Source organism: Hippocampus zosterae, chromosome 16 (genome assembly GCF_025434085.1).
Source record: "Hippocampus zosterae strain Florida chromosome 16, ASM2543408v3, whole genome shotgun sequence".
NCBI classification, from domain to species: domain Eukaryota; kingdom Metazoa; phylum Chordata; class Actinopteri; order Syngnathiformes; family Syngnathidae; genus Hippocampus; species Hippocampus zosterae.
The window spans coordinates 14,765,973-14,780,487 of record NC_067466.1 but is presented as its reverse complement, the minus strand read 5'-3'; the positions used below and the strand labels follow the sequence as shown (position 1 = coordinate 14,780,487).

At 45.6% G+C, this 14,515-nt stretch overlaps 3 protein-coding genes across 7 annotated transcripts; 2 read left to right on the top strand and 1 right to left on the bottom strand.

Annotated features, from left to right (window-relative positions):
* Positions 1 to 753: 753 nt before the first annotated feature.
* zmat2 (zinc finger, matrin-type 2) lies at positions 754 to 3,294 on the bottom strand. Its single transcript, XM_052048108.1, has 6 exons — positions 3,191 to 3,294; positions 2,452 to 2,551; positions 2,216 to 2,339; positions 2,027 to 2,100; positions 1,620 to 1,765; positions 754 to 1,369 (listed from the first exon to the last, which is right to left on the bottom strand). The coding sequence occupies exons 1-6, from the start codon at positions 3,275 to 3,277 to the stop codon at positions 1,226 to 1,228; spliced, it is 675 nt and encodes a 224-aa protein (XP_051904068.1). The 5' UTR covers positions 3,278 to 3,294; the 3' UTR covers positions 754 to 1,225.
* A 203-nt stretch (positions 3,295 to 3,497) lies between these two features.
* slbp2 (stem-loop binding protein 2) lies at positions 3,498 to 7,064 on the top strand. 2 transcript variants are annotated; one of them, XM_052048107.1, is made up of 9 exons: positions 3,498 to 3,655; positions 4,293 to 4,448; positions 4,766 to 4,846; positions 4,924 to 5,001; positions 5,072 to 5,215; positions 5,288 to 5,461; positions 5,574 to 5,736; positions 6,158 to 6,278; positions 6,443 to 7,064. In XM_052048107.1, exons 1-9 carry the CDS (start codon positions 3,603 to 3,605, stop codon positions 6,505 to 6,507), a joined length of 1,035 nt encoding a protein of 344 aa, XP_051904067.1. In that variant the 5' UTR covers positions 3,498 to 3,602; the 3' UTR covers positions 6,508 to 7,064. The 2 variants fall into 2 exon arrangements, with proteins under 2 accessions (XP_051904067.1, XP_051904066.1); XM_052048106.1 differs by having other exon boundaries at positions 5,069 to 5,215.
* Positions 7,065 to 7,845: 781 nt separating this feature from the next.
* On the top strand, positions 7,846 to 14,006 carry fam53c (family with sequence similarity 53 member C). Of its 4 annotated transcripts, none has more exons than XM_052046369.1 (5): positions 7,846 to 8,155; positions 10,154 to 10,451; positions 10,817 to 10,874; positions 11,296 to 12,281; positions 12,433 to 14,006. In XM_052046369.1, the coding sequence occupies exons 3-5, from the start codon at positions 10,868 to 10,870 to the stop codon at positions 12,745 to 12,747; spliced, it is 1,308 nt and encodes a 435-aa protein (XP_051902329.1). In that variant the 5' UTR covers positions 7,846 to 8,155; positions 10,154 to 10,451; positions 10,817 to 10,867; the 3' UTR covers positions 12,748 to 14,006. The 4 variants fall into 4 exon arrangements, with proteins under 4 accessions (XP_051902329.1, XP_051902330.1, XP_051902331.1 ...); XM_052046370.1 differs by having other exon boundaries at positions 10,151 to 10,451; XM_052046371.1 differs by lacking the exon at positions 7,846 to 8,155 and adding an exon at positions 8,190 to 8,483.
* The last annotated feature ends 509 nt before the right edge of the window (positions 14,007 to 14,515 follow it).

The window sequence follows — 14,515 nt, the reverse complement described above, 5'->3', positions numbered from 1 at the left end:
TGTGAAAAATGCCAAAAGGGGAATGCTAGTATGTTAGCGTATATCATTGATGGGCCACACGTGAAGGTTGTTTGTTCATGTTGAATAATTTACCTACAAGTAGACAATACAAGTGTTATGTAACTTGGGTTTGAGTATTTGGTGACCTTGAAATAACTGGTTTGCGTTTTCCCACCGATGTTTGCCTTTGCATTTGTCATTTGTCGTGGGAGTGACTTTCCTCTGAGCTCAGTCACTTCAACCCCCCCCAAAAAAAGACATTTTGACATTTAGAGCACATGGGTGGGTTGTTGCTTTGTTGACACTTAAAGTCACCACCAGCGTCGGCATTTCAAACGAGTTGATCTGAAGTAAATGAAAATGCAAGGATGCAGCAAAAATTCTCTTGGTCTACTTGTGTAATTGCTGCTGGTCTCGAGCCTTCGGTGTTGCCCATTGATAACATGAATATACAAAATCAATGTCTGGAAGAAGGCATTTTCAGCAGTCGCTGTCGTACCTACTTTTCGCTGGACTGTTATTATATATTTTTGGCCTTAAAGTGTTTTTCATACTACTCAGTGAAATGATGACGGTTGTAGACAAAGGCATGTTTTGATCTGCGTACAACATACAACAAAGTAGATCATGTACCCATTGGCTGAGCCGTTTTTTGAAAACCTGTTGGAATAATGCCAGAAATAAAAGTGCTCCATAAATGTTTCAGATCATTTAGTCAACAACCAATTAAAAAAAAATCTTGTTTATTTACCGTAAATCAAAAACCTGTTTGAAACAGAAGAAAACTTGACAATATACAGCAAATAACAGTATCTTGACAGAAAATTTAATTCTGCAGTCACTGACATCCATGTTTGCATGATAAATATTGGAAAAAAAACTGGGTGAGAATGACTTCTAATGAAGAAAAAAATATCTGATAACATTCCAATAACTGATAGAATGTTGGTCTTATTTCTATTGAACTGGGGCGCTTCACCCGCAAATGAACAGCCTGTTTATGTTGGATTTTCAAAATGGCATTAAAAAAATGGGTCTGATGGGATCTAACTGGCCCCAAAAAAGATAATTTGGGGGGGAATCTGAACATACTGGTGAATACGAACTCCGCTCAGCAGGACTCTATAGTTGTCCTTCCATCTCGTGCGCGCCTCCGTTCAGGGCTCTCCTCCCATGACAGCATCACCAGACTTGCTGACTCGACGGCCATGATGTCCTTGAAGTGTCAGTGACTCTTTTTAGAAGACCCAAACCCTGAGAAACCCATGACAGCTGCCATTTCGTCATCATCCTCAAAGTCCCCGTCATCCTCGGCCCGACGCTTCCTCTCTTTCAGTTTCTCCTTCTTGTAGGCCTTTGCCTTCTCCTCCTGAACATAAACACACACACATTGATGTTACAACCTACTAATGTCCATCCATTTTCTTTGCTTATTGCTTTGCTAGGACACAACATTTTGAGCCGTCATACATACTTTCCTCTCCTATTTTTTTTCTGGTTATGTAACTGTATTACAATAATACAAAGAGAGGACATTTATTGGCGGCATTCATGCACTTTGAAAACCGAGACTCGTTCACTCATTCTTGCGTTATGGATGGACTTCTGCCTCTTGTGACCTCTTCTCGCAGCTCCTTCATGCGCTCCTCAAAGTCGTACTCTTTCTGCTTCTCTTCCAACTTCTTCTTGTTCACCTCGAAGCGCTTCTTCACCTGGTCCAGGGACGACCGCTCAACTCTCATAGACATGCCGAGGTTCCTCTGATCTGCACAGACAAACATACGCCCATGTACCTAAACGCTTCACAAAAATAATGCTTGAATAGATTTTCCCAATAAGCTGACTCACAGAAATGGTAACCGGCATTTTGTTACTGTATTTAAGTAGATTTTTCAGGTATCTTCTGATACCGGTCTTTATATATATATATATATTTTTTTTTTTACACCCGAACCCATACTTCTACTTTAAGTACAGAGTGGGTGCTTTTACCACCTCTGCTGACGTTAGTGTAAAAAGCACTCACGTTTCTTGCCGTTGATGTGATCCAGGAAGTTGATGGAATCTTTCACCACGCAGTCACAAACGTTGCAGTAGTAGCTGAAAATAGGATAGAACAACTGGATGATATATATCCATTTTGTCTCCATATGTCTAGGACCAAATCATAAATACAAAAATTCATTATTCAATGAGGTCATTCAATTCTCCGTACCCGCCCATCTCAGCCTGAGGGGTCGTCTTGGTGATAACGATGGTCTTCCCCAGTTTGGACTCCAAATCCACTTTGTAGTCTCGATGACGGAGATTCTCCCGCTTGATTGGCGGTGCGATTTTCCCTAAGAGGAGTGATGAGTTTCTATAAGTTTGCTGCTTTAACAGCAGTGTCTCACTCCTAACGTGTCAGGATTATTTACGTTTTAAGTTTTTTTTTTTTAAATGACAACTCACCATCCCTGCTTTCTTTTTCTCGCTCCTCGTTGAGACGCTTCTGAGCAAGATTCTCATATTCGTCTTTGTCCCACTTCCGACGGAAGTCATTCTTACTCGACTGGAAGAGAACCACAGGGGTCAGTTACATATCAGGTACAGACAGAACAATACAAAAATACAGCAACACGTTTAGAGGTTATGCCTGTCGCACAATTAACTACAATACAGTACTAAGTGGCAAAAGAATACCTGGTAAAAGTTTAAAAACAGTGAAACCGGTGAACGAAGCAATGTTGTTGTTCGTGCTGTTGAGATTCGCTGATCACAAACAATAATAAATTGATGATATTTAGTTTTATAGAGCGATTCTCCATATACAGCACTTTGTATGCAGCGATGGCTGTTTGAAAGTGCTCTACAAATACTGTTGACTTGACTTGATTCATAACAAAACAATAATCTAATCAAGTACCGGTATGTACGATAAAACTTGAGTTACCGATTGTCCTTTATTTGTTGGCTTAACAACTAACTGCATCTATAAGCGGAAAGCCAACATTTTAATTCGATCTTGAGTACAAATGTTTCTGGTATGTCTGAAGGGCTTACACTCTTGAGTTGCCGACAGAACGCATATCGAGGCGCAAATCAACAGACAAAGACACACTACCCATAAAAAAGGCACATTGTTGTCCTTATTAACAAGTCACAGGTCAAAATGTAAACAATACAAATAAGACAGTATAAAAACACAAACCCCGCTGCCCGACGCCATGTTTGCAACAATTTCCTTTGCGAAGAAGTCGGTGTTTACATTTTGGGAGGCTGGCGCCACCTGGTGCATTGGAGAATAGGTGAATTGTTTTCAATCGTAGTAAATAAAGAAAATCCTACATTTTTAATTTGCGGGCCCCACAAAGGCGTATCAATATGAAACAAAGGTTGGGAACAACAAGCATAGGGACGCATGCAGCCTATTCTTTTTCCTGTGAATGTTAGTCTGTATTCTAAATGGCACTATGATGCGTGCCAGCCCACTTATATTTTTTTGACGTTTTGAAAACTGCGGCAGGCCACGCCCTCTGCAGGTGCATCTCATTAAAGACGCTGCGAAAAGGGAACATGGCGCCTGTTCGTGTCATAGCGACGGCGCCAAGTTCAAAACTGCCATGTCACGCAGCGGAGTGGAAACTGCGGCCCAGAGCCCACTGCTCGCCTCCAGGTTGGTAACGTACCTCTGCGTACACTGTTTTATTTATATATCTATCATTTATCTCCACGGATACGAGAACCCGTAACCGTTTGCAAAGTTAGCGCTCATGTCGACACCCGACACTCGCTCATTACAGTTGAGTCTCAACTTGAAACGCAAACTGTCCATGAGATAGTAGGTGGGGGGAAACCTTATCATTTTAGTTTTTTTAAGAATGCCCATTAGATATGTATACACGCGTGCGACGACGACGCGTGACCTAGAAAAGCATTTGTAAGCAAGACAAATATTACGACTTGTATTTCCGTTCTAGTGCTCCGCGTTTTTAACGTGAAAGGCTCCAGGAAGTCCTCTGTGGAGACTTGCTAAAAAGCTTTTCATTACATTAGTGGGTGTGTTGTTTGACCTCACTGTAAAGCGAAATCTGTTATAATGCGCCTGTAGAAGTAGTAATTCATCCCGTTTGAGATAAATTGCCTCAGATGACAAAATGACGCAACGGTGTCTCTGCTTGGTCTTTGCAAACGGAAGTATGGCAGGATGGTTTTCAGTTGATAAAAGTTGGAACTGTGAATGTCTTTCTGTTTTCTGGAAATTGCACGTTTTGATTTTAGGAGTGGCTGCTCTGACTTAGTTCTGTTCCCAGTTTCTGTTTCAGCCCGCGGTCATGCATTTGTGCAAAGGGCTGGTCGACGGCCATGTGGAACGGCCTCCCCGAACCACTTGAGGATGCTGGTTGCTCTTCTGCCCCAGAGCCTTGGCTTCTCCCTGGCTGCAGTTCAGTCTTTGACAGCCTAGTCAGGTGAATATGTACACTTGGACCTTTTAGAATTACGAACTTTATTTAAACATGAAATAAATGTTCCCTACTGAAATGCTTTTTTAAAAAAATTATCTTGGACTAATTTCTTTCCATATCACAAAAACAGAATCCGAACAGGGTTGTGTAGACTTTTTATATCCATTTCATACATTCCCAGTTGAATATTACTGAGGGAAAAAAATGACAATCTGAGGATTAAACTTTGTGTAGTAAAATACAGATTACCCGTAGTCAGAAACCGGCACATAATTCCTTTTTGAGGTTTTAAAACTTGACTCTTCCTGTCCTGGTTGCAGTAATGTCTCTCCCACGCCGATGTCTCCAGCGACAGTCAGCCCGCGAGGAGGGGAGAGATCTGCCAGCGGCAAGCCACGCAGGTTTAATTGGATTCTAATCTTAAAGATTGCATCTGTAGAACTTTCCGAAGTATCTTTTTCACTTTTATGGGGTCCAGGATGTCCATCTTGGAGCGTTGCATTCTCAAAGTGGCCACCAGCAGCGTTGCTGTGGGAACGGAAGATTTGGACAAGAGGTTTGATTCACGTCACGGCTTCCTACTGTCGAAGCGCTTACATTTTGTTTTTCTCTCTCCATCTCAGCAGGGCTTCGCTCACTCGCTGCTACCCTCGCATCCCAGACCCAAACAACACGGAGACTAACGCTGCGGTTCTCAAGCGCCGTCAGAAGCAAATTCTGTACGGCAAGAATACGAGTGGCTACCAGAACTACCAGCAGCAAGTCCCCAAGTAAGGCCTGCGGTATTACGGGACCAAGGTTGAGTTCGAAGATTATTGTAATGTCAAACCTCCCTCGCTCAGACACATGAGAGACCCGAAGCTCCACCCGTCCACCCCCAACAAGTACAGGAAGTACAGCAGGCGCTCCTGGGACATGCAGGTTCGTCTTTGGCGACGAGCACTGCACCAATGGGACCCGCCGAGCGACGCCCCGTCGGACACCAGCGACCTCGCTCTTGACCCTGTGGAGCAACTGTAGGTAGCGCTCAAGTGAGATTTGAGCTCCGCCCCGACTGCATCAACTGTGCGGCATTCAGTTGGTGGTCGCTGTATTTTGAGTTTTGGCTGTGAAATGGCATTCTGGCAGGCAGAACCAGATGGCAAAGATGACCTCTGACTTGTGTGACTATGGAGGAGAGAAGCAGAGAGAGAAGGAGACCCTGGCGGCCCCGAAGGCCTCCTCTGTGTCTCCCCTGTCAGCCGACATGTCGCCGGAGCTGCCTGGCACCTGGACTGTTCCACTGTCTCCGGTAATGTCATGCGTTCAGATTATTAGGATTTTGTGTGTGTGGGGGGGGGATGGGGGGGGGGGGGGGTCAGGACGAACCTACAATAAATTAAAATTCAGTTGATTTGACCTTTTGACTGTTATTTAACTTAATTTTGCACAACTCGCTGTTCTCGAATAAATGTTGTTCTTAATGCCACATTTCAATTAACATGGTAAAATCAAAGGGCTTTTTTAAAAATACTTTTTTTTCAGTGTTGGAAACATGCATTCAGAATTCTGAAGATGGTTGAATTTTTTTATTTTTTTTCCAGTGTGGTGTTGTAGGGACTTTTAGATGAATCCAGAAATTTTTCCCCAGAAGGACATTAGCCCTAATTTTCTATGAGTGATGTACAGTATTTGTTCACCTCGATCGAACCTGCTTCCCCAAATGCCCCCAGGAGTCCGAGAGGAGCCACCAACCTCCTCGCTCTCCCCCTGGCCTCAGCTGCTCTTTCAGGATTCAGCTGACCAAAAACAACATGGCTGACTGGCTCCAGCTAGAGGATGAGCACGCAGGAGGTGAGACCACACAAAAAAAAAAACGCACAGAAGAGTAAATGAATAGATGTCACTGGGGTGGACGGTGCTTCTTGCTGGCAGTAGTATGTGCTTTTGTCATGATTGTGGGACTTGGCGAGAGAGAAAAGCAAAGTCTTCTTTCTTAGCAATTTGTTTCCTTGTAGATTTCAATGCTGATGATCAACGGGTGCCTACGGTTTCAGACCAGTTCTTATGGAATCACTACTGATCATCCCTTGCTGCAACCAGCCTGGTTGGGTCACTGAGCAAGTTCATCAAGATGCTGAATTACGTTGTGTGGACTTCTTGTCTGTGTGCGTTTCCAATAGTTGGCTTTTTAAGAACACTTAGGATTTGAAATGAGAGAGAGGAGGGGGAGGGGTGTTTTGTTTTTTGTTTTTGCTCTTTTTCAGTCCTGGAGAGAACAGAATAAGTAATGTATCCTGGTATTTGACGGAGGTTGACTTGGCACTTTGACCTAAGCAGGTTTCTATCATTTGCACTTTTGTGTTAATTGCACTTTGTCACCTGCGCTGTGTTCTCGATGTACACACAAAGCTGCTAAACTTTGTCTTTAAAGTCACTTTCTTTTTGCTGTCACTTTCTGGCCTCTGTAGAGGCTACTGGGGTTTTTTTTTTCATTTTTGTCTACGTTCACCTCTGTTCTGATAAGGCTCCTTTCACCATCTTTTTTTTTCCTTTTTATTTGTTATGTAATGTATGCTGCTTTAAATACTGAAAGCAAAGCTGAAACTAATAAAGATGTAAATAAAGTGTTAAATTAGATTCAGTTTGTTTCCTTTTTTCCCCCCCCCGTCCTTTTTAAACCTGTTGCACTCACAGTAGCTGGATGTCATTGAAGCTAGATTTCAAAAGATGTACTGTATACAGGATCTCGAATACATTCCTACCTTTTTGTCACCAACAGTTCACTTACGGAGTGTTTTAGTGACAAATTGCACATCTCAGTAGTGGCCTTCTTCCTGCAATCGATGTTGTAGCTTTACTACTCTGCATCATATGAACTGTTTTCCAATTATAACTGTACTTAATAGAGTAGCAGTGTAACTTTTTACATAACATCAGTGGTCAAATTGAATGTTTATAGATGTGTGGTGTGTGTGTGTGTGTGTGTGTGTGTGTGTGTGTGTGTATAATATATATATATATATATATATATATATTACGTGCTTAAATGTTGGTACTTGGAGAGCTGTTTTGAGGTGCAACAAGGTGGGAAAAGTTCGAGACCCACTGGCCTGACTGCATCACGTACACATTTGCTCAGTTTTAAATTGCACTTTGAGGCTTTCTCTTTCTACACGATCACCTTACTCGACACATTGTACTTTTAATATTTTAATGTGTACAGTAGTAGCGAGGCTCCAACCACTAGAGTCAATATTTGGCCAATAAAAATGATTGTCATATTTAGTGTGGTACAGCGGGCATTTGATATAAAGCAGTTTAAAATAAATGTAAATACTGTAAATGGCATGTGATGCTAGTGAGGATGGTGGGGGGGGGGATGTGTAATCCCGCCCCTCACACCCCCCTCCCTCCTCACTGCCACCGTAAATGTTATTTATGAATGCCTCGCTGCTAGTATGCACGTACAAATCTGTATCATTATGTTTTAAATAATCGGACGACACCGGGCATCGATCGTACAGGGGGGGCGACGCTTTTCTCCGTGCCACGCGTGCACAGACGATAATTCATTGCGGTGGCTGCTTTTTGGATGCTGAGCTCGGCGGTGGTGGCGGTGGCAGCGGCGGGTTGTAGCGGCGCGTTCGCCTCCGTAATCACGTTGGGTCAATACGCCGACTAACCGGGGGGGCTGACCGATGCACCCGGAGAGGGGGTTCTCCGACGAGGTAAATCTGCCATCCATCCGTCGATGCGGCCGTGAGTGTACAACGTGCCCGTTTGTTTTGCGGTTCCGTCTGGGGTGAGAGGAGGGTGGAGATGGTGGTGATGGAGGGGAGGGGGAGCTAACAAGCCCGGACATATCCATCCCGCAGCATCCCGTCGTGTTGTCCTGCTCTTTCCAGCTACCATCTTAAACCGAATATACATGAAATGACATCAGAGGGAATGTTAATTGTGTCTCTTTATTTACACGGGAAAAGGCAGAGCTCTCCGACGGTGGATGGGAACGTCCCCGTCGGATATTTACAGTTGCGGCTAACCGCTGCTAGCTTGGTGCGGGGCTCGCTTTGCTTAGCGGCCGGTTGGGCTGCCTTGCTAGTCCCGCAGTGCAGCGACCGGCTGGGGCGTGTGTGGCAGGCAGCAAATAGCAGCTCGTCGGCATGTTTTCCAGCAGTTTAGCGGGCGAATGTAATCCAGCGTCGACCTTGAAAGTTCTAACGAGATGACATGTTATTTATAGCTAGCGGGCTGCTCAGGTGTGCGTGTGTGTGTGTGTGTGTACGCGCGTGAGTGATCACTAACTAACGTCGTACTACGCCTTTAAAAATCCACGCTAATTATCTCCATTATGAATCGCCTTCTAGCGAGCAGCGTTTAAGAAAATGCTCAAAACGACACCGTCCCGTTTACGTTCCTGTGAACGACAATTGGCAAGAGGTAGCATCCTCCGTTGAAAACAATGGGAAGCGTTAGCATCGAGCTAGCTGCGGCGGCCTCATTCCTTTTGGTATTCTCAATTAAATCTCAGCAAACAAATATATAGCAAGTGTTGGGCAACACTGATTTTATCTCCTTATATGTGAAAATAGGGCGACGCATCAGCCTCAAAGTTCTGAGGGTGGGGGTTCAAATCTGTTTTGGACGTTCTCCTGGTGCTTGTTTTCCCCGTCTCATTCTCAATAAGTACTGTACTGTACTACTAATGAAGCACTCGATGTAGAATCTTGTGATTTTATGATAATATACTTGTCTAGCAGTTTTCAAGTAGTGCAGAGTTTTTCGAATTAGTTTCGTGTACTTGTTCTACTAATGCACTGTTGTCCGTCTATGAGTACTGTACGCACAAAAACAAAAAAATGTCACTTATAATCGTCATTCTATTGGTGTACCCTTATCGTTCTACTCGCGCGTCCAAATGTCATACTGTTGTTGAAAAAACACGAGTAATATATAGTTGTTCTAGTGTGCATATTTGTCACACAGTTGTTGGAAAAAAATGAGGCCCGGCAGATTGAAAATCGACCGATTGGATTATGGCCTTCAAACATCAGACAAATGGTTGATATTTGCAGATTATTTTTACCTTTTGTAGCCGAAGCATTTGCAGCAGTTGTACACAAGTATCACTCATTATTTCACATAAGTACACAATGTTGTTGTACTTGTACCTGTTATTGATAAATATATTCAATGGCAGAAGTAATATTTGTTGACAAGGTCATTTTATGGACCTGTCAAACACAAACTGAATTTTAATTATTTGCAAACAATGCTTAAGCGAGTAATGCAAGTTGTGCAAGGAATCACCATTGGATGTCACAATTGTACACATAACCTAAACACACCGTTTGTTAAAAAAAATTTAAAACAGTGCAACAAAAATCTGATTTAAATTTGTGAAATATGGAACACGTTGAACGACTGGTAACACACACATAAGACAAGGATTCTACCACTTTGTAGTTCTACTAGTGTAAAATAGACTGGAATGGAAGGTAGTAGTGGAAACATTTTACCAGTGCACCTCAATAGTCATTCTGCTCGCACACGATAGTTGTTTACTTATGACCAAGTCACTCAACCAGTGTGCAGAATGTCACTCGCGTAAAAAAAAAAAAAAAACATCTAAAGTAAGAAAATCATTCTGCTAGAGCGCCCGAGTTTTTGTACTTGTGTGTTGTGAACATATGAATGAACTTGACCACTTCCGCCCTTGCTAGCAGGTTCTTGAGGCCACCGGTGGACGAGACTCAGTCATGCTGTCCTTTTGAGGGTGGGCGGTGCTACCTGGCCCGTTGGTGTAAGGAGGAGGAGTCTTCAGCTGTTAGCCCCTCCCCTCAAAGTGATAAGAGACACACAAGTGGGCGTGACTGCCGCCTCACTCCTCTTTCTCCCATTCCTCCCTCCCCTCCCTCCCTCCCTCCCTCCTCCTCCTCCGCCACCATGATGTGGTCGCCTTGCTGGTGGAGAACGTGAGGAAGTCTGGAAGGCGACCCTGCTCAGCCGGGGGACTCGGACTTGGTGAGTGGTGGTGGGTCAGTTTCACATAAATGTTAAACATACACACAAACTTTTAACATCTTGCCTTCATTAGTCTTTTAGCCGTCAACATCAAAAGACACTCCACAAGGAGTGAATTTTGAAGTCGTGTCATTTGAAAATGATAACATTTTAAATATTTATTTTTATATTATTTGCATTTTAAACAGCACTGTTTGACTTTCTTCAAAGTCCGGTCGCTTGATTGCCATTGTCAATGCGCACAAATACGAGAGCGCTGTCCTGAAGGGAACCGAATGCGGGATGTGATGTTGATGAAAAAGTGTTTTCCAATGCAGAACTGTATTATTAGCTAGATTATTTCAAGTTTTTGTATTCCCTCTTAGTCCCTGCTGGACCCGAAAACCCTCGCGGAGTGCTGGCCCCCAGATGGCTTGATGCCTGGTGAGTGTCCTTAATTCCTTCAATAAGGGTGTGATTGTTATCAAGTGGGAATAGGTCCACACTGGAAACAAGAAATTGAATTTATACAAAGTTTTTTTTAGAGTAAAAAGTAATACAATGAAGAAAGTGATTTTTTTTCCATGCATGTTTTTTTTTTTCTAATAAGAAAATTAAGTCATGGTCTTCAGAGAAGAGTCATCATTTTGAGGGTATTTTTTTTTTCTTGTTTAAGTCATCTAGTTTTCTTTAAAGTTGTGGTCCAAAGAGAATAATAATAACTAATATTTTCCAAAACATTTGCTACTTTTTTCTGGTGATAAAGTTATTTTTCTTTTTTTGTGGATTATAAATATAAATATATTTTAAAAAAAAAGAAATGGCAAAAGAACGGTGTGTAAATGCTCCGCGTGTATGTCCTCAGAGAGCAGCTACTGGCAGCTCTGCCCTCCCTCTAAGTCCAGCCTGCAGGGGGGGTTGCTGAGCTCTAGTTTCCCCCCCGGCCCGGTCCCCCTGGTGCCACCCGATGCCCACCTTCAGGAGGGGGGCGACCCCCTGGACGACCCTCCCTCTCAGCCGCAGCAACACCGGCTCCTCGCACCCAGCACTTCGGCGTCCGAGCTCTCCCTCCCGGGGGCGGCCGCCCCTCCCGGCCCGGCCCCGCCGCCCCCTCCTCCCCCGCCATCCAAACGCCACTGCCGCTCTCTGTCGGTCCCGGAGGACCTGTCGCGCTGCCGCTACACGTGGCGGCCCAGCGCTTCGCGGGTCTGGACTCCCGTCAGTCGCCAGCAATGCCACGGAGGAGTGGGCGGCGCCGGGGTCGCGGGCGCGGTGGCGGCGGCGGCGGCCGGCGCCTGCCCGCTGCGCGCCCCGAGCTCCTCTCTGAACTCATCTCTGCACTCATCATCCAGCCCCACCTTCTTCAGCCTGGCACTTTCTCCCGACTCGCCGTTGCCCTGGAACTTCCCCTGGGATCCCAGCGAGGCGGCGGCAGGGGGCGGGGCCTGTTGCTGTTTCTTCCCTTCGCCGTCCTCCTGCTCCTCGTCGCCTTCGCCTCTTCACCCGCCGCCGCCTCCCCAGCGCCGTTTCTCCCTCTCGCCCGTGCTCATCAGAGACTCGGCGGCCGCCGCCTTCCTGCCGCCGCCTCCCGTTCCCAGCCAAGCGACGGCGCCTCCGCCGGGTTGCTGTGCGGCGGGCGGGGCGGCGGCGGCGGCGGGGGCCCCGGTGCCCGCCTCGCCCTCTTCGGCGTGCAGCACGCCTTCGTCCTTGCGCCGCAGCCTGCCGCCGCAGCTACCGCGGTGCCACTCGCAGCCCTGCGACCTTCTGCTGCTCAAGCCCGGGTTGAAGAGACGCCGCGACCCCGACCGACCCTGCGCCCGCCCCGTCCTCGACTTCACCAAGATGACTCAGGTACCGGTTTTTAAGTCACTAAATCATAAAGGTAGAGCTGCTTCGGTGTAAAAGGCAAAAGGTGGTTCGTTCCCGGATCTTCTGCTCGCACTGCGATTTTTTTGCAGGATCTCTGTGTGAAAGTCTCATTTGTCCTCAACTCATCCCGCAGACCCGCAGCATCGACCCGCAGTATTTGGAGCGCGGCGGCAGGCTGGCCTGCGGCGGCGACCTCTTCATCGGCATGGAGTCGTTCTTGGGCGACTTCCGTGGCTCCTGCTCGCCGGCCGAGTGTCTGGGCAGGTCTAGCATCGGCCCGCTGAGCGAGAGCGACGAGGAGTGCCGCGAGGACGACGGCGACGACGACGACGACGACGGCGAGGAAGACGAGGACGCCGATGAGCGCGAGGCGGCGCAGCAACAGCAGCAGGCCGTTTTCGAGAGGGATTGTACAGAACTGGACTTGAATTTAATCGAAGAAAACTGACGCGTTTGTAAATGCGAAGGCCGACCACCTTTATTTTGTTTTGAGATTGGATTGCTTTTATTTCAAATTAGAACAGTCCTGCCCACCGCGCCACCAATCGGCGAGGCTCTCAGGATCACCTCTCATTGGACGAGCTGCGCTAAATCAAAGCTGATTGACGTCAACGGTGATGATTCCTAGTGAAGACCAAATGGGGAGGGGGGGGGGGAGCGGTCATTGGCGCTTAGGACGCCAGATTTTGACCGCCCGGTGTGTCTTCTGCGTTCCCTCGTCTTCCGCAGCTGCCGAGATCTCCTGACAGACCGCTCGCCGGGCACGCCGCCGCGTCCACCCGAAACATCGCTGGGCCGCCATCATGCTCGCTACACACCGGAGGAGCAGCCGGTCATTGTTCCGAAAGGCTCAGGTCAGACAAATTAGAACTTTTTTTTTTTTGCTTTCACGCCGCGTTCCAGACTGCTAAGCAGTTAGGACATTTCATGTAGCACTTGAGTGAAGCGATTATTTATATTGTTAGTCAGGAGATTAAAAAAAAAAAAATGTCGCTCGCCATGATACATCTTGTCACATAAGTGAACATCTGTGATGTAGAATTTTGGCTCCAGTTTCCCACGTTGCCCCTTTTTTTTTGCAAAATGAGTTGCGCGAGTGAGTACCTGCTTAGCACACTTGGAGAATCACCGGCCCGGTAAATCTATTGAGCACTTAAGATGAGAAACAATATCAAAATCGCATATTGCATTGCACTGTACATAAGCCAAAAGTCGCAAGTTTTCTACAATGCAGCATCTCAAAATTACACTCGGTGGTCATTACACCACGTTTGGAACTAGTTTATCTGAACTGAGCCTCCAAATAGTTCATTCATGGAAGATGAACACATTTTCCGCTCATAAGTGTGTGTGTGTGTGTGGGAAGGACATGGAGGCGGGCAATCAGATGTTGACCCATATACACATGGCGATGTGTTCAGGTGCGCCTGGAATTCTGTGTTGCGTCATCCTATTCCTCCCAAGTAGCCACTGCTGCTGTGTACCCGAACGTTCATACTTTCCTGTCACGTCACTGTGTATGTATGTGTGTGTGTGTGTGTTACAAAAAGGTTTATCAACCATTATTAGACAACCGAAAGGACAATCACAATGATTAATTGTTGGGATGATCCATTTGGACGACCTGATTGGAGAGAATACATTATTGTTCCATGCGTGGCTTTTGATTCTAAATTTTCACATCTCGGAATGTATTCGTATCTTGTACACACAGCGTCCCATTAGACACACACACACACATACACACACTTTACCTGTCAATGTCACTCCAGTCAATTGCTCCACATTGCCCAACATGAGCCTTAACAAAACATTCTGTAAATCAAAATGTGATAAGGGAGGGGGGAAAAAAATACATGGTCTCGAAAAAGGAAGCCTTTCAGTTCATTTGAGAGGATTTGTTTTGTTTTCTTCATATTTCTGATCGGGCATCCGAGCAGGTCATCAACGCCAAAATGGGACGCTTGAGCACGATGGACAATGAGCGATGATGAACAAGTTAGTAGAGAGACGTCTTTTAATATTATGATTATTATTGTGTGTTTTCAAAAAACGAAATGACAACATGGCAATTTGAAATGAAGTTTGTGAATAAATTATTGAGAATTATTTTACAATGAACATGTGTGTCATGTTTATTGTCATCAGTAACCAAGGATTCAGTGGGGGGGTTGTTTTTTAATGTGTGTGTGTGTGTGTGTGTGAAAAATATGCTG

Excerpts from the sequence above, each read along its gene's own strand:
- fam53c (XM_052046369.1), top strand. Across the intron at positions 12,282-12,432 it reads ACTTCACCAAGATGACTCAG|ACCCGCAGCATCGACCCGCA; the intron begins GTACCGGTTTTT and ends CTCATCCCGCAG.
- zmat2 (XM_052048108.1), bottom strand. The coding sequence starts at position 3,277 with ATGCACCAGGTGGCGCCAGCCTCCCAAAATGTAAACACCGACTTCTTC. Across the intron at positions 1,766-2,026 it reads TCACATCAACGGCAAGAAAC|ATCAGAGGAACCTCGGCATG; the intron begins GTGAGTGCTTTT and ends TTGTCTGTGCAG. Across the intron at positions 1,370-1,619 it reads TGAAGGAGCTGCGAGAAGAG|GAGGAGAAGGCAAAGGCCTA; the intron begins GTCACAAGAGGC and ends GTTTATGTTCAG.
- slbp2 (XM_052048106.1), top strand. The coding sequence starts at position 3,603 with ATGTCACGCAGCGGAGTGGAAACTGCGGCCCAGAGCCCACTGCTCGCC. Across the intron at positions 5,002-5,068 it reads ACGGAAGATTTGGACAAGAG|CAGGGCTTCGCTCACTCGCT; the intron begins GTTTGATTCACG and ends TCTCCATCTCAG. Across the intron at positions 5,216-5,287 it reads TACCAGCAGCAAGTCCCCAA|ACACATGAGAGACCCGAAGC; the intron begins GTAAGGCCTGCG and ends TCCCTCGCTCAG.